The sequence below is a fragment of the Schistosoma mansoni genome, chromosome 3, assembly GCF_000237925.1.
Source record: "Schistosoma mansoni strain Puerto Rico chromosome 3, complete genome".
Classification (NCBI taxonomy): Eukaryota; Metazoa; Platyhelminthes; class Trematoda; order Strigeidida; family Schistosomatidae; genus Schistosoma; species Schistosoma mansoni.
The window spans coordinates 3,457,180-3,477,595 of record NC_031497.1 but is presented as its reverse complement, the minus strand read 5'-3'; the positions used below and the strand labels follow the sequence as shown (position 1 = coordinate 3,477,595).

Here is a 20,416-nt window from a genome sequence, read left to right as displayed (position 1 = left end):
TCTTTCAAAAAAGTGCTCAAAAGAAATGAAATCCTAATATTTTTACTGTCAAACATGGTTTTCATCAAATAACATAACATTAAAGATCGGGAGATCAACTAATTGTTAGTTGTTAAGTTGATCTACGGAATTGGTTTCAGTGTTTAGACCGGTGGATGTTAATAGAAAGTTTTCTGTTCGTTTCACAATTTTAATTAGAAAAAACCCCAATAACTTCCAGGATTAGTGTCACATTTACCTTAATCACCTATAACGTTTACGGAGTTTGCAGAAAGAAGAATTGGTAACCGAATGTAGTGACGATTTACTTATTGATAATGTTTAAGAAAAAGTATGTTTCCCAAGATTTCTAAATAGATTTGAACTAAATGATGATAATAGCTATTTCTTCCTCATTTTTCTTTTTTCCTCCAAAAAAACCGCATCCTTTATAATCATTTAGATTCAGTGTGATCAGTTCTACTCCTTCCTTTGGATACATCAATCAATCAGATTGTACAAATGAATTAAAGTGGATAGAAAAATTTTAAAAAGAAATCATGTTTTCACTGTTAGCCAAACTTTTTCATAACTGTACCATAAAATTATCTTATACAATCTATTTCCTACATGTAATATCTTTCATCAATTACACTATTACATTTAATCCTATTGTATTAAGAGATAATACACGTGAAAATGAAATTGTATCTAAAGATTTCCTATTAAATTATATTCAGTCAGGTTATAAATTATCATTATTGCAATCATCTAAAGGACGAGAATATTTTGATATTAATGAAAATCATCAATTGATTACATCACGTTTTATAGATCGTGATAAATTATGTCTACAGTCTAGATTATGTTGTCCACTCGAAGGATCTACAACAACAATAACTACAACATCAACCATTTCTTCTAATATTGGATCTTTTGAACATACCAACTTTATGAATTATCAGTATAATTATCTTTCACATACAACATCTAGGAACAATATACATGGTTTACAGACACAATCAACTTATTATCCTAATTTATGTTCTGCTAAAATAGATGATACTGAATCTCTATATAATCCAATGTGTACATTTAATTTAACTGTGTCAGTTATGACATCACCATCCGAGGTACCGGATACACATCAAATAACAATTATTATATGTGACGAAAATGATCATGTACCACAGTTTAAAGTAAGTGAAGTTTGTTCTTTTCTATACATATATATGGATTATTTCTTGTTAATTATTTGTATGATAATAAAAAACTTATATTAATTTTATACATTTCTGAATAAGATTACAAATGTCGAACTTATTTGGGTAGATGTTTATTTTAATAAGTTCGGTCTTATTTTGTTTAGAGTGCGTATAAATCTAACTTGACTGGTAAAATTAACTTGTTGTTGTGTATATCATACAAACACTAGTTCTTCTCAATAATCTGTTATCATCAAAGTTCTTTTCCACTTTGCTTCACTTGAGAAGTAATAATTAGAGTGCAGTGTTCAATAATTGTGTCAAGGTTTTAGTAAATATTGTTTATGATGTTACACAATATCACATAAATCATTCTGCACGAAACATGATGTTTTGAGACAATTTTATAACCTAGGTTATCAATGAGGATTTTAAGATGTTTGGATTTTAATCCAACGGCAAGTAAATTGTTCAGCTTTGGTCGTAAACAACACGATACAATAATCGAAGAGTTTAGCAGTAATTCTTCGTAAGACAGTTCCAATTGTTACAACTTTTACAATATTTACCTCGTTATAGCAAAGGCGTTGCAGAATTTTCTGAAAATAAGTGTTCTACTGGTACTATGGTGCACGCTACGTATGCGAACAGACATAAGTAGTATTTAGCGGGAACTGGAATTGAAATGGTTATCAGCAGAAAGTTGAAATAAATAGAAAAGGAAGGAGAAAGAAGAACAGTCGGAATAACAACAGCATCGGAAAAATGATGAAGTATGTAAACGACAACTCAACGAGGATATCCGAATGATGTATTTATTTTCAGATTTTACAAAGGCACTGTTTAATTTTGCATAAAAAATAAATTGGTTCACCGTACCTGAGTTTTCGTTCACTATAGAACTACAGTGTCTTTCCATCGGAATACTGAAATAGAAGAAAATCTCATGTATAAGTTTCAACGAAATGTACTGTTATATGAAACCATCTAATATTAAATAATGACCATAAAATCCCTGATGTACTGGGTTTTAGATGAATTTCTCAGGGTTTTGTTGGATGGTCGGCTAACGTTCAAATCATCAAAGTCTATAATAAGACAGTAATTGACTGATGACATTTGTTGAAGATTGTGATACATTGTATAGTTGTAATGAACGAAAACAGATGGGGACAACCATATGCATTTTAAAACATAACTACGGAGTTATTTAGTAAAATATGAAAGCCATACGTTTAATCCTTCATTTGCAAAACACCAATTAATTGTCTCAGACTTTATTGTTCTTTCATTTCGATACCAATTACTCATTGTTCCCATTATCTTCTATTCGATCTTCCCAACCTGCTTCTGTCAAGTTTTCCACTTTATGTTGGTGTTGCTTACTAATTGTGTCGACAGGCATAAGTAGCATACACCACAGAATGAGTAAGATTTAAATGATGGGTTGTGGGATTCCATATAAATTCTACCGAGTATCCACTACTACTTGATGGAAAGTGTTAAACTCAGATAATAATAACTGACTAAAAGATTCCTTGTCTTTTTAATGATTTTCCAATTGATTTGTTTTATGAAGATTACTATGTTTCATAGTTTACGCTACAGACTAATCTTAGAGACAATCATTAAAGACTAGAAAACACTGGATAATTCAGTTCAAATATAGAATATTAGTTTGTGCATAAATCTTCAAATTTCTACACATAATTTATCTAAAATCTTTCGATCGTATGAAAAGCCATTTACAAACATCCTCTCTTTTAACTAGTTCTATTACTTAAAGTTTCTAAGTAACACTTACTTACTGGCAGCTATGTATGCGTATGTTTGAATACTCGAATAGGTGTAAATGAACTATTTATATCATTGATTGATTTATCTAAAGAAAAATTGACAAACTAGAAGGGCTTATTCATAAATTTTTTTACAAACTATTTCAAGCCTATACTTAAATATATGGAGAATAATTTGTTCTTTTGTTTAGAATTTGAAAAAAAATTCTAATCTGATGACAAGTACAATGATATATTAAACGCATATAAGCACATTTCAGTTATTTTAGTCAATTTTTAGTGTCATGTCAAATGAATCGTTGTAAAGTTAGTTATATATCAAATTATTTGATCTATTTTTGTATAATGACTTGTCTCGCGAAGAAACTGGGAAAAGGAGAAGAAGAAGAAGATACGAAAAAGTCAATACTGTATTGTTAGTAGTTGTCATACCAATTGTTATCATGTTGTGTTTGTATTATATAAAGAATTTGTCCCAATTTTATGTTATAGCGTTGACAGTATTTACGTTGGTGAGTGATGGTGAGTGGGGATACACAATGGTCATACTCTTTCTTGTTTATCTGTTATATATAAATAAAATTTTACGAAAGTGAAAAAAAACAAACAAGCAAGAAGCTTTTTCATGCACATACATACTTGCATCAGTGATTATTAGGGATAATGTTTTTTCTTATTATTTACATGTCAAGCTGGTTTTAACTTGGAATTAAAAATTATTCAGTTGTCTAAATATCTGAAGATAAATTTCAATAAGAAGTTTATACATGTATATAGGTAGATACATCTTAGTTGGCATAGAACTTGATAGATGAAGGCTACTTTAAGTTTGTATTGATTAATTTTCTATATATATATATATATATATCAAGATATATTTTAGAAGTTATATTCGTGATGCTTTTACATTCCCTTCTATCGCTGTTCATTTTTCCTTCCTATTCACTTGTCGTTTCCCATGCATACATATAAAACTTATAATATTTATGAATATATATAATCGTTTGGTTATATCTGACTATTAACTAATCAGATAGTTGAAAATAGAATACATTGGCGAATATTTGTAGCTTATTTTATTGATCGCGTTCATTATTGCCTTGGTTCTTCTTAGACAAGTATAATGTTTAGTGCATGATTACAAGTACTTGCTGCTAACACAGTTTATGATTATTAACGTTTACTTTTTACATATGCTTGAAAACTTTTGAGAATGCTATTTCTGAAGATTTACCAACTTTGTGAAACATATTAATCTATTAATTGTAGAGATAAACATTCCGGAGAATTGATACACCGTGCAAAGCAGACAGAATATGACATATCACATTGTGTACCAAGGTTGTATGGTAAATCATATGTAAGAGTGAGTTAGATACGTTGTGTAAATGAATTATTTGTACAACCAGAATCAATATCTACATGTCTGTTATCGGGATGGTTCTGACTGGCAACAAATATAAATTAAATTATAGATAATAATCGTTCGGCAAATACATGTCGGTGTGCATTTTGCTAACTTCTATATAGTTTAGCTTATCCAAGCATTCTGATCACTCAATTAGATTAAAGTCAATATTAGAACTGGTCTGCTCTAGCTGTTTAGTGATCATGACTTTCTGTAATATATTTTTAAGATTCCCATTTTTGTATAGGACATTGAAAAAGTGATCTGTGTTGCAAATCACTACAAATGAGATCTATTTATTATTAATATTATTATTCGCTTATGTGCTAATCATGTGCCTATTTCATTTTCTTCGTAAAACAAATTTTAGCATCCTAAAGACCACTTAAAAATGTTATTAGAACAAAAGAGTCTTCCAGCATCTTCTGATGGACAACCTATTCTTATTACAAATTTATCTGAGGCATCTCCAGTAGGAAGTCGTATAGTTTTACCATTGGCTGAAGATTTGGACTCCTCACCATTCAATGTTCAACGTTATGAGTTAGAAAATCTTGATCATTTAAATATGAGTGAATCAGATTTACCTACGTTCCAATTGAATTACACAAAAAATATTGTTACTAGTTCTGATGGACATTATCCTTCACATTCAATTGGTCATGTATCAAATGATAGAACAGAGTCGGTTATTTCAAAACTTGAACTTGTTTTATTGAAACCTCTGAATCGTGAGGAGAAAGATAAATATAAATTACGGATTCTTGCTATTGATGGCGGTCAACCATCGCAAACTGGTACACTTTATTTATTTATTCATGTATTAGACATAAATGACCATGCACCAGTTTTTAACCAATCAGTTTATGAAATTCATGTCAGTGAAGGAATTATAAATAAAACCATATTACAGTTGAGTGCTACAGATGCAGATGATGGAGAGAACGCCGTTATAATTTATAAATTTCCTAAAGGTTCTGAATGGATTACTTCAATATCATCATCATTACTTACTAGTAATGACGTGGTGAATGTGAACCAATATCCACCAGGTTACTGGTTTCATTTAGATGACTCAACTGGTAGACTATCGATTCAGCGACCACTTGATTATGAAACAAAATCAGAACATATTTTAGAAGTTCTAGCTTATAATCCACCTTCAGTTTTATCGTCATCAAACCACAGAATCTCTTCAGATATGACAGCAACAGCTAAGATTATTGTGAAAGTAAGTAAAATATCGGTTACACAAAAAATGTTTTTATCACATTCATTAGAATAGAACACTTATAATTGCCCCCAAATGCCCTGGTACGGCCAAGAGTGGAAGGGTTAGCTCTCTCTAAATGCTTTCACATGGCCACGCGTATATAGCCTCTGCCAGGGAAGTCCTACTCACTGCCTTCTCGTGGCGGGGGTGTTGTTTACGAAATTGAGAGGACAAAAGGCGGATGTCTGACGCTTTAACTGGGTTAGTGGATACGGAGGATCCACTTAGGGTAGTTGGAAAACCCTGATTACAAACCAGTGGTGCACATGGGCTCCAGGATACCGAGGGTACAAAGGGCGTATGAACCAATCGTTGGTCACCGGTATCATGGGACTGCATCCCCTTACGTTACTCCACTGCCTTGTGGATTAGACGTTTAGGTCGAAGGCTCCGGGTATGGTCCCCTAAGGAAACCACCTGCTTCGGTCTGGGCACCCGGACAGTATCATAACCCACACATAAATCAAGTGACGTGTGTGGTACGTATGCATATTATTTGTAGACATACTGTGCGGTTGAGTAATAATATCGTGTTCATTGTCTTTGATTAGTCGATGATGATTGTGTAACTTTATACCACGTTGATTTATTTAGTTTAGTTTGTAATGAATATTCTTACCATTTTTTATGTATTTGTCCCAATAGCATTGATTTCAGTGTATATTTTTGTTTCAAATTTGAAGTATGGATATTCTTTTCATTGTTCAGCATAAATAACATTCATCATTTATTTGATATTTACTTATGAATGATTTTTGTGATGAAATTCAATGTATAATTTCATGCGATTCATTATTGAATTCTTAAATAAACTAAAATGTCCCAGATCAGTCAATTAATTATGAAAACTCAGTTTTATATATATGCAAATATATCTATCCTGAGTAGATTGTCTCAATATTGCCATTTAGTCACAAGTTTTTAATAAAGTTGGCTAGTTGTTAGCAATGAAATTTGGGACTCATGGGTTTTATTATACTTGGGATTCATCAACTGGATTTACTTGCATCTCATACTCAATAGTCACCATGAGACTTAAATTCAATAGATTTCGCTTTAAACTTCAGAACATTATTCACTGAGCTGTGGAATCAGGATAGCCACAAGTTTGTGCAACAAAATATGTCTTTTATATTTAAAGGTTTGTATTTCCTTGTTGTTTGTGTCATGGATTACAATTGATCATCAGCACTAAGATACAGGCACCTCTAGATTGACCAGGACGAGAGGTCGGCCCTGGGTTTCCCTGCTAGCACCTATCCAACTATTGTCATTTTAACCCTATAAACAATGTTACTATTGTTTTTGAAACTTACTATTTTGGATATGCTGTAGAACATTAATATTCTTAGTTATTCTTCATTTCTGAGAACAAACTTAGTCAGGCAAAAAAACTTAAGGAAGTATGCGATTTTGAAAGGTCATTACCAAATTCGTTAACAAATTCGTTGTATCAGTTATATTCAAAGTAGTGATATTTAGATGCAATAGGTTTGAAATTGTTAAGTATTGAATACTTTGACACTCTAGTTATAATTCCGTTAGGTCATGCCAAGGGAAGCTCAGCCTAGTTATTTTTTGGCAATTAGGATGTGAATAACCACACTAAAATTGCTGGTCTAAATCATATCTATAGATTCAGACTTTCTATCCGGAAACTGTCTGGCAATCATAATATATTTAGTAAGAGACCTTGGATGTAACATGAATTGAAATTGGTCATGATGGCATTTGTTTCACGTACATTATATATTTCTCACACTTGATTTATCATCACAACTGATGTCTTTTCGATTTCTCTACTTGTCATCTTGTTGACCTCTTTTCTCTCTCTCTCTCTCTCTCAATATGGTTATGATTTGTGGAAAGTTTTACCGGTACATGTTCTTGCCAGTTCATTTGACTGACCAATAGATTCTTTCGAATCGTAAAATTTTATTCTTTTATGACTAACGTAGACATAGTGGTGTTATTGAATCCGAGTTTTAGATTTGTTTCGACTCATTTTTTAGGAACTTGATAAGTTTATACGCCAATGAGAATTTCAGAAAATCATTAGTTACTTCCTTAGAAAAGAACATAAATATTATGGGGTATGTCTGATGAAAGCTATGAGGTAACAAACAAACAAACAAACAACAAAATTTGGTTTGATCGATCAGCTTAATTAAAATTCACTAATCACTGTGATGCGTTTTTACTGTTATTTCAACTAGGGAGGTACAATCAATGCTTTTGGAAACACGTAGCACTTTCGATTAGCTTTGAAAGTTAAGATTGGAGGCTATTATTGAGCTTACATTTTATTAATTCATGCAATTTTCAACAACGTAGTCTTGTAATATTTACATAGATAAAACTTGTTCAAATCATATACTCCCGCGAATAAACTTTTTGACTTATAATTCCTTTCAAAGAAGGTTTAAATGCTAAGACAAGTTAAACAGTACATAACATCTTTCTAAATATACACACATGGGAATTCCTGCTCTGTTCTATGACAATAGTAAGTGGTCAGTGTTGTTGTTCTTGTTGCATATTAAAACTTCATGTTTCATGGCCGCATTTCTATGCGTTTGTTGATTGCTGATTAACCTGAGTGCTAAGCTCATAAAAATTCTCTGGTGTTCTTAGCATTCTCTCTATCCAAGATTTCAACATTTTCCCAGTTGAATGTATATCCACAGTTGTCTATATGCATTGATATAAGCGCAGATTTATCATGGCGTTTCACTGCTAATTGATGTTCGTGCAGGCGAAGATGGAGGGGGCGTCCACTTTGTCCGATGCAATTTTTTGCCGATTGTCAGGTGCAAAGTCAACAATAAACAATCAAGATTGAGGTCGACAGGATTAACTGTTAGTTATATGTGGAGGAATCTCACTTAATTCACTCCTACATTAAGTTTGTGATGATAATGTTTTTCAGAAGATTAATATAAGCTCCATGACTAAACCATTTAGCTCAGAAAACGAAACTCCTTCGAAATCATCTACCTAAGCTACAAACCTTCTCAACTATCTCAAAATAATATACTTTGATGAGAAATTGAGTTTTCTAGTAATGATAAAAATTGACATCATGAATGGATCAATGTTAGACCACCATTGAAAACCTTGAAGCACTGGACGGCCGTTTAGTCCTATTATGAGACTCCACGATCCCGCAAGGGGGACACGAACCCAAGAACTTAGGTCTCGTGCACGAACGCTTAACCTCTAGACATCAATTTACACTCAACAATCTCCACAACGCTTTACTGATAATAATGAAAATGTTAAGATCAGAGTCTTACGGTGTGAAAACTATCTTAGTTGGATGAAAAATCTATTTCATGCAAATAATGTTTTTATTGGGGAACTACTATCAAGAAATCCTCAGTTTAGATAGATTTCTTTTGTGTCATATCAGAAATTAGATACAATTTTGTACAGCATGTACTTATATATACTGAGGATAGTTTGACAATTATCCCACTTAAGTAAAATTGATAACATTATTTACAAAAAAAAAGAATAAAAAAACACATCTCATCAGATTTACCTGGTATATTAACTGAGATATATTTTACTATAGTCTATAAGCAATTTCCAACTAAAGCTGGAAATTAACATTTCATAATCTTTTTTCTTAAAGAATAAATTGTCTGTGGAATAAAATTTCAAATTTCTTTTTTATTTTTCATTTTTCTGTTTGATGGTTTACCGGTGTGTGTGTGTGTGCTTTTTTTAAATGAAGTCATGAGGTAGGTAGGTGTGGTCGGATTTGGAAGTTACCTCATTCATACTCATTTGTTTTTTTTCAAATTGACATTTATTTACATAGACAAGTAATTTTTAATTCTCATATTGCTATGAAGAATTTTTTAAAACACAATTACTGTATATTTACATCTATGTAATTTATAGGTTGACAATGAATATGATGAACCTCCATTTATTCAAATTGATTATTCTAACGAGAAAAATGAACATTATAAACATGTTACAGAAAATTCCATGAATTTATATTTTATCGCTTTCATCATAGTCACAGATCCTGATTATAATGATAACAATAATTATCATTTACATTCTTCCTCTTCTTCTATATCATCATTATCGAATAGAGTTAATAGTGCTTCATTGTCTAAGACTGCATTAATCTCATGTAAATTAGAGACACATGATGAATTCTACAGTTTATTTGAATCAGATAATTATAAATTGAATAAAGCAAATGAAGTAAGATATGTTTTGCAAACAATTAAATCATTAGATCGTGAAATAGGTGATGAGAATAGAATTGTAATTAGTTGTACGGATTCGGATATACCACCGAAAACATCGACTGCAACAGTTGTGGTAAGTAATTTTTATTTAGAAATAAATTACTTTGTTTCACATAGAAAATATTTCTGATTCGGCTTTTCTTGTTTAAGTTTTTCTTGAGAATACGGTAAGGATGCAAAGCTTTTATTTCTCATGGTAGTCATCAAAAAGTGACAATGTTTAGATAATCATTGAGAAATAAGAAACACTGAACATTTATCGTTCACTAACTGACTCCTCAGCAGTGCATATCCATTACCTAACCGATGGCTAAGTACAGGACCTTTAGGTTTCATAGCAAGCGCTTGACTTTAAGACCATCACATTTGGCTCTAATGTCTAGGCTCGAGTCACGATAATGTGCGATCATTGAGACTTAATTCCAATGGGACGTGACCTGCGGAACTCAGCTCTATTGGTTTTGGATCAGTTATCTATTAAGGGCGATGGAAAGTTGTTCAACAATATCGCGAATTGATTGAATTTAGATCTAAACATCATTGAACATCAGTAGTTTAAAGGGGAAGTACCCAACCTGAAACCTGAAGGTTTTCAATTTGTCCTTCGTGGTTCGCGGATATTCAGTACAGAAGACCCCCATACTAGAAGGAAGCAAGTGTCCGACACTTGCTTGTTTTCAATCGTTGTCTAACTAAGATCGGTCCATAATGTCAACTGTGAAAGTTCAAAAATCTCCACAAACCTCTAAAGCTTCCATTTCTGTTGAGTCCATTTGGTTGTTATGTACAAAGGAAATTTCCGATATGTATTAACTTGATTGGTTTTAGTTTATAAATAACTGACTGACCAAATGTATTTTATGCAGTTCAACCTCTAAAACACTTCAGTGGGTAACTACCCACTGGTCGTGTCTTCTCACTAGAACTCCGCGAATTTCCTCATGAAGTTAGTCGCTAGTGACCATATGATAATTGTCAATATAGGGTTGTGGAGATTGTTGAGTTTCATTGAAACCATGAACTTATCATTGTTAGATCATCATTAATAACCTAGAAGCACTGGACGTCCATTTCGGCCTAGTATGGGTCTGATATTGATCGGTTCATAATTTCAATAAAACTCGAAAATTTCCACTACTCCACACTGATAATTTATTATCTTTGAATTCATAACAGAATGTGTATAAATAATTCCTGTTTAATTCATTACTATTATTCCCACTTGGTCTTATTATAGGTAGAAATTGATGATCAAAATGATTGCATTCCAGAAATTCATGTTTCTACATTAAGTTTGACAGCGGCCAACATTTACAATACAGATAAATTTCAGCAACGACAACCGAAAGATTATATACCAGTACAACCATGGTCAATGAAAAAGTTAACTTATTTATTAGAAACTGAACAAGACAAGCACAAAGTATATAATTCACCTATATTTTTAGCATTCTTAGCTAATATTTCTGTATATACTGTATATATACCTGAAAATAGACCATCATCTACTTTAATTGCTCATTTAAATGCTACTGATAATGATTCCGGTGAAAATGGTCGTGTTACATTTGAAATGATTGAGTCATATTCATTTAATAATTTATTTTCAAAACTAAGCTACTCACCACAATTTCAACATATTCTACTAAATCAACAAACTTATAATAATAATAATAATAATCATATGAATGATGATGTAATTGAAATACATAGTAAACAAGAAGCATTTGATTTATTTCAAATAAATGCAACTCATGGTGATTTAACAACTCGTCAATTAATTGATCGTGAAGAAAATGGAATAATAACAAATGAAGTATTCATTTTGATTAAAGCTACAGATCATGGCATTTCACATCAATTACATTCATTCGCTTTAATTCAAGTAATTATCCTAGATGAAAATGATAATCCTCCAAGAATTATCAGCACAGGACCTACATTTAACATTGAAGAAAATCAACCAACTGGTACTAAAATAGGTGAAATCGCAGTGATTGATCCTGATATATTTTCATTTGTACAACTTGATGATATTTATTATCCTGGGTTACTTGAAAAACAAACTGGTGATTATTTTGGAAAATCGTCATCAAGTTTCTCTCAAATTCCAAAACAACAACAACAACAACACCAGCATAAGGGATTACAAGTGCGTATTGATCCAGGACATGGAAGAAGAGATCTACCTTTTACATTACATGAAATTGGCAATGGACGATACTTTTTGAATACAACACGCCCATTGGATCGTGAAACAGAGGAAGCTTTCCAATTTATTATTGTTGCTACAGACAACGAACCTGTTCGTACTTATCATGATATAAAAAATAATTATCCAAGTGCTTATATTATAAATAATCATCGTTATCCAGGTCATACAGCTTCATTATCTGTTATTGTCAATGTGATTGATGTAAATGATAATAGACCAGAGATTATATTTCCTAATCCAATGACATCCAATTCTACTGTACATCGTTTATCATATCGTGTTTACGCTGGTCATGAAATTATCAGTATTAACGCAAATGATCGTGATGCTGATCAATTCAATGGGAAATTTCATTTTGAAATGGTACAAGATTTAAAAAGCAGTGATTTATTTACAATTGATCGAGATAATGGTATGTTGAAAACACGTCGTACATTAACAAAAGATGATCTAGGTGAATATCAAGTGCATATAATAGTACGAGATGAAGGTCAACCATCATTGGAAACACAGTTGTTATTACGTTTATTAATTGATCAGTCTGAACCACAATGGGCATCAAATATAAAAAATAATAGGAATTATCAGTTTAATGATTTTCTATCATCGTCATCATCATCTAATCAAATGCACAGTAATAATCATCATACTCTTAGAAATAATCTTGACTTATATGATAGAAGTCAACATGAATTATACACTACTAGCAATGATTTATTGACATTGCCCTTATTTAAAAATCTTGATTCAAATGTTCTTCTCTTCATTATCATTATAGTTATTTTATTTTTTATTTTGATCATGATTGGATTATGTATTTATTTACGTCATAAATATAATTTTCTGCATTTTATCCCAGATATATATGATAATAATAAGTGTTCATGTTGCAGTACATGTCTGTTGTCTAGACGTAGTCAATCAACATTGTCATCGAATATTGATGAAAAGCCATATCTGAAAAATTTACTTGATCATACGACGGTTACAACAACAACAACCACTACTACTAACATAACTGCTCATTGTAATAATAATACACCAATAAAAACAATAATGACGACAAATACAGCAACAACAACAACGTTGAAATATTTGAGTCATATTGATTATGGAGTATGTACAGATTTATTAAAATATAAACAAACAAATTTCAATTTGGGCTCTTTAACACCAGTTAGTCCAATATGTTGTAGCCATTCTGTTGTACATTTACCGATTTCGCATAATAATAATAATCAACAACAACGACGAGAACACCATTTGATCACTAACAGTCGAAATTGTCGACATCGTGAGAATCAAGATTTCTTTGTGGATTCTGATGTATCAAATGCTCTCATCGCTGATAATACTAGTAGTTTTAGCAATTCTCTTTCGCCATCTCACTCAAATTATGATTTTAATGATTTTAGTCGTAAGCACACTTCATATGTTACCAATAGCAATCATAGATGTTGGCCAATAAATCCATTGACTGTAAATATACCTAATATTGTCAATGAAACTAATGATACAATGGTTAGTTTATTATTAATTAAGTACAAAACGTGATTAAGTACAAAACGTGATATATATATATAAGACTAATTTCCGCTAATATCTGAAATGCATTTTCTTTGACGTGGTTGAAGTTAATAATTTCCCTTTTCATTAGGATAAAATGTCTTACAAACGCAACTTATCTTTAAAACGCATCTAGTAGGATCCAAAAGCACTTGTATATGACCTTTCACTTAAACTTTATCATCTTAAAGAGTATATATGCTTGTGTTCTCTTTATTTGGGTGAAATACAGGACACGTTTTAGGATTACCTAATTTCTGATCTAGTTCTACCTATAGTCACTTATGACAATGATTCTTATTATTAGTTTTTTCAAGAGTTATCGGGGAAGATAGCATGAATGTACTGTGCTTGTGCTTAAAAACCATGGGTTCCCTTCTGAATGTTGTTATGGAAGTGAATTTCTAAAGAAACTGAGAACTAAATAAAGACAGGTATGTGGTAGTTCTTGGTTTAAGAGGGATCCAAAAGTAATTCAAAATCAACCTATTCTTCAGTAGTCAGTCAACAATACTGAAAGTAGAACGTAGCACATATATACATCGGTTCAATTTTCTACACCACATTAGCACAGCAAAATGAAATTTTCAAAACCAATCACGGAGTCATAAAAGTACTACAAGTATTAGTGATAGTAGAAAAGTTTAGACATAGACAATATGATTCTACAAGAAAGAATAGATTTGTCGAAGAAAAAGGAATATTTGTTAAACTCTGGATCTAAGAGAAGACGAAATGTGAATTCATCTACTCCATAGTAATCGATTCTGAGCCATGTTATCTAACGTCTCCAACTATCGGTTACGATGATCGCGCATATCCCAATCAGGTTGCTGTGTCTATCAACGTGACTTAGTCCGAAAGTCAATGACTTCATAGACAAGTATTGTGTTTAGCTTTAGTCGCTCCTTACTTCTAATCGGCACCAGCAAACATCACTTGTCGAGTAAGGCGGTGATTAGGCATACATAATACATCTCCCAACCACCTAAGGTCGATAGAGATTCACTACCTCATCAATTACTTAACTAATAGGCTACTGTATGTACTTAACGGCTGTACACTTTTACTCTTACTAAACTACATACATTTTACCAATAACTTGTCTACAATAAAAAATGAAATAAATTTTCCTATACTCTCTTTTCTCAAATCATTTAGCATGGTAGTTATTATCACTTTGTTCCGAATTCGTTTGGAGTAGAATTTCCTAATCAAAGTAAAAAGAATTTCTATCGTGGCTACAAACCAGGTAAAAAAATTATTTTGTCAAAACAGTCGTAAATATATTTGAATGAACATAGTCCAGTTTATTGAACTCAAGATTGAACATTACTAATTGCTTCTACTAATAACATTTTCTTTTTATCATCGAGTTCACAGAGATATTGTCTTATAAGATTGCTCCTTGGCCCTTTGAAAATAATATTAATTTTCCAGTCGCTTATAGTGTTTTGGAGCAAATAACAATTAGAAAAGGATACTTGTTGTGTCATTAAAGAAGAATAAAGACAATTCAGCGTAGAAGATTTTCTTCTCAATGATTTCATTTACCTAAGTTGTGCAATCTAATTTGTGTTGAAAGAAAGTTACTTAATAATTGGCTCATGAAAAATCTTAAAGTGAAGATAATTGTCTAGTTGATAAATATTAGGATCAGAATAATTGAAAGTTGTATATTGGCTTATTAGTAGTTGTGAAAAATAATTGGAAACGAGTGGAAAAAGACAGATATTAGAAGATAGAAAGGAAGGTTAAGATCATGCTAAAGGAATTGAACATACTACTGTGTGTAAATTTTTCATTTGCATTTATTTTGAGCTGATTCTCTCAAATGTACAGATCATATTGAAGGAAGATTCTGATGAAGCAGTGACCAGAATTGATTAAATGTTTAACTGAATTATGTAATAATTCAGACAACCAGGCACGGTAATGTTCAGAGATGCGTATTTTAATCAACGTCACTCTGTTTTACTATGAACTACTACTTTTAGCAAATTAACTATAAATACGTTTGTACAATTTAAGTACGTGAGATCGTCAGATAGAAAATTTTCACTGAATTGCCTACTTTATTAAAAACTAGTTTACCATTCCATATAACAGTTCGTGAGTTGTCTTACACAAACAAATGAATTAATAGCAAGGAGAATTGCAATCTAAAAGAGTACGTTCAACGTATATGAAAAGTGCAATTTTTAAGACGTAATAATACCCTAAATTTAACTCATACTACTTACTACTAGTAAGTAGTAGTAAGACATAAAATAACAGATATGATCTAAATCACTGTATTAATAAACACAGTTTGAACGAACTACTGTTTTGATTACAGTGCTCAAAAGCATATGCGTTGATGATGTATGATATATTAGAACTTGCTGAGTGGGATATCTTACTCCGTGTTAGTGATCCACATAAACCAAACCGAAATCTACATAATACTTGCAAAATTATTCATTTGTAGTGCAGATGAATTCGAAAATAGTATATATATTATTGATAAATGGAAACTTAATGATAATAATATTATTATTAATGGGATGTGCACTGTTGAGGAGTCCAGTACTTCCAGGTTTTCAATTGTGTTCTAGTTTAAATCGACTCATGAAATCAACTATTAAATTACTACAATTTCCACAAACCTTCATTCTGATAACAAATAAAAATATTTTCTAGCTTGTTTTCATGTTGGTAATTTTTATTGATAAAATTAGGTAATGGATTGTTACATACCTACAATGTTGGTGAACAGCAACAATATGTTCCTAATGGACGTTTATGTTACATTAATGAATGTAATGAGACATCAAATGCACATTTGGCCCCGAGAAATGCATGGGATGCTTCTGAATTTGAATTTCGACCAATTAAAGATACCATCAATTCATATCAGGTATTTCTAGTTCAATTTATTTCTTAGAATATTTAAAGATTTAAAATAGGACAGTACGATAGATAGATAGGAGACTTATATCGATATAGAATAACCCAATGAAATAATAGGCCTGCAGGATTTGCAACCTAAGTTGTTGTGATTTTTCGAATTATCATACTTTTATTCATTATTAGTGTTATTATTACCAAAAATCGTCTATAGGCGTCGGTATTTTTAGGGATTATATTGGTTTAGATAATATGTAACAGTCTATTTTGAACCGTTCATTAACCCAGTGGGTGTAATCCATAACAAATTGATTATTGTTACTGCTTTTATTACAAGCTAATAATTTGAATTATTGTTCGAATGGGTTCATTGTATGTTCACGATAGGACATTTAGTTCTATCTTATTACGAAATAATGACCTATAACAATAAATGACCACAACCTACTATAAAAATAGACATCATTCACCATTGAATGTTATACCATCGATTTGAACAACAAATAACATTTCTATAGATATAAAAGTTTTTGAACATGATATGTATGTATATACACATTGCTGAAGAAAACTACTAACTACGACAACACGAGAGCTGGTCATTCACTGCTTTCTTGAACCGGATTCATGTGGTATTTAGGACCTTCTGCATATTATTCAGTTATTGGGAATTTTTAGCCTAAAATATATGGTCATTTATTTATTTAAACACATAAATATTGGTACAAACATTGGCACCAAATACATATGCTCCACATAAATCATTCGATACGTGTGAGGGTTGGAATACTGCCTAGGCGCCCTAACCGAAACAGGATATGGTCATTTCATTGTATAAAAAAAAAAAATCTTATCCACCTCTGCATGAATTAGTTAGATACTTATCATTGTTATCGAACAGGTTTTACTAATTCAAATTGAGATCAAGCTTAATTGGTTCAGTGTGTCTGCAGCATTATATTTCTCACTTTTCGGCAAAAAAATCCGGGATGCACTTTTCATTCTATTTGTGACTGGTCAACTAGATATACCTGCATTCGAGTGTTGATGTTTACACCGTAAAGCATGAACAATTGCTGTCCTTAACATCATCAACAGTGGGAATATTCAAACCCTTACATTTAAAATAACATACTATTCACATCGTACACATTTATGGCTATTTGAACTCAATAGTTCAGTAGATAATGCATTGGCGTTTGAAGTGATAGATATTAGATCGGTTTTAGTATGAACATCAAAAATAAGACGCAAGTATATCGAGCAGACAAATCCAAAATACGACGAAACGTGCGTCCTGGATCCTACTTGCAGCTTCCGTCGAACTTTACTAAGAAAGTAATTGTGACTAGGTAGCAGGATCAATACGATCCGCTTAAGATGTATATAGACCAAAAAGAGACCTATCAATTGCAGTGCTTAAACATCAACAACTAAAAAACTCAAACTCTAACATAACATAATTTTTATTTATTTAAGTTTTCATACTGAATTGATTATTTTACCTATTTTTCTTCTCTCTACCTATACAACGACAGGCTGCTTCTTTCACGGAAAGTGGTAAATCAGATGATTATGTTAGACCTCAAGTTCACTCACTTCATAGAACGCCTATCCCAGACAATGATCAATACATTGGAAATAATAGTAGTGTTTGTTATCCACAACTTACATCGCATTTAAGTGTATGGAAATCCGATCCATATTTGAATCAAAGTATGCATGATTTGATTAAAAAGCAGCATAATAAAGAAAGCAACCAAATATGGACTGAAACAAATTTATACAATAAAATTGGTTCTACATTAGATGGTATAAACCTTATACCTGAATATTACGGCACACAATTAAAACGATCCAAGTCCACCAGGCATACCACTGATAAGGATTTAATTAGTACGAAACTCCAGAATAAACCTATGCCCTTTAATTCAAATTTCAATAATGGGGAGGACCAATCAAGTAAACAATTAAGAATGATAACAGTACATCCGTCTTCGGATAAAAACGACACAATTACTACTGGTTGTCACAATAACAGTATTACTACTACTGATAATAATAACGATATTCATTGTACTAAAACTAATCAAATGTCACAATATGCTATTTCATTTCCGACTGTACAAGCTAGTTTTGTTTAGGAATTTGGAGAGAAATATTCATAAAAAGAAGTCAATGAAACAATTTTTCATATATTTGCTTAGTATATGCACTCAATTTGTTTACTGTAAATATACAATATCTACATTATAAACTTGAATTGTCTCTTCATTCCAATCTTTATTTTCTCCCACCATGTTTACTTTATTCTAATATAACAGAAAATTTGGCTTGATTGTCCCTGGATGGTTGCTCATTGTCGAAACTAATTTTTTTAATAATTTAAACGTTTCTGAGTTTCCTCTACTTGCTATTATTGCAAACATTTTATTAATGCACAGCCGACATATATATAATATCAGGGAAAAACATACACCATTTGAATTTACAGTGATGAAGAAATAGCTTAGGTTTGCTTGACATCAGTAGGTAACATTCATTAGTAATATCATTTCCGAACCCTGAGGCATTCATAGTTCAGGTAGTGAAACCATTTTAAGGCAAGAACCTTATTAAATTATATTTAACGAGAATTTACAAGCATTCTTCGTACTAGTCGAATGAGAACATATATCATTCTATAGTTCTTTTGTCTTACCTAAGGAATCAGGATTTTATCTTTAGCGAGCGATATTTCTAAGCCAAACTTCTGTTGATATAAACTGACTCTAAATTCACCGACAAAATAATTCGCTAGGGAATCTATGTTCATCTGAATAAAACTGGTCCCGTAGGAAAGACGCCTGAACAGGTATTCGTTTACTGTAATACCTCGTGTCATGTAGTAATACACTCCAGATGTGATCGATTTGAGGGTTGTACATAACATTAGATGAGTACTAATAAATTTGTTTATGTTTCATATTCACTCAAGATAAAAAGAACATACTAAAAATAGGGACTTCACTGATTCTCAGGAAGTATTCTTTAAAACTCCCAACTAGTCGTGGTGTAACCAAACGTTCGGCTATATCAATAAGAGAATATAAACAAGAATTTTTTTGGTTCAGGAACTATACGTTTCTCCCTTTCCTGGCCATGATCGAATATGATGTTTTAAGACACTAATTACTTCGAACGAAAGGTTTCTAATCGATTTATGTATTATGGAAGGTACTGATATCCAAATATCCATTATATTTACTCCCCAGGTGAACTAGAGAGAACCATTCAGTTTTTACTAACTTTGAGTTTATTCCCTAATTCAGTGGTTGATATAATTGTTTCTATCACCCTTCGTAATCGTTCTGAATACCGTAAGCGGCTATTATAGCAACTGTGTAGGACAATGTTGCATAAATATCACTTACAAAGCATTTCATGTGTGAAAGTCAATACTCCTCACTTAATAACCATTAAGATTCAATATGAAAAAGGTCGGTTGAAACTACAAATATTAAGAAAACTTAAGTTTGTAAATCAGAATGATTCACATTTATTGAGAGACAATATCAATATTATGCTGCACGAAACGTCGCATATGTGGAGCACAGTTTTAAAACTTGTAGCTCAATGGTTGAAGATTTCAAGATATATCAAACACAAGTAATTACGGACTAGAGGTGACTACAGAATAACCAGAATAAGGTTCTAAAAAAATGCTAAGGTATTGTATGTAAAGGAATACTGAGACGGGAGATCTAGAATAAGATAAAGAGTGCATGTGCGTCATTGTGACCGGATTGGAAATGTCACCCGACGTTTCCAACTA

At 31.7% G+C, this 20,416-nt stretch overlaps 1 protein-coding gene across 1 annotated transcript; it reads left to right on the top strand.

Moving 5' to 3' along the window:
• Window positions 1-539: 539 nt before the first annotated feature.
• On the top strand, window positions 540-18,856 carry Smp_132320 (putative cadherin; the record flags this gene model as incomplete). The annotated part of the gene is made up of 9 exons (XM_018798923.1): window positions 540-1,178; window positions 4,759-5,619; window positions 9,571-10,009; window positions 11,915-12,241; window positions 12,308-12,781; window positions 13,274-13,668; window positions 14,875-14,965; window positions 16,434-16,612; window positions 18,141-18,856. 9 exons carry the CDS (start codon window positions 540-542, stop codon window positions 18,744-18,746), a joined length of 4,011 nt encoding a protein of 1,336 aa, XP_018650764.1. The 3' UTR covers window positions 18,747-18,856.
• Window positions 18,857-20,416: the final 1,560 nt, after the last annotated feature.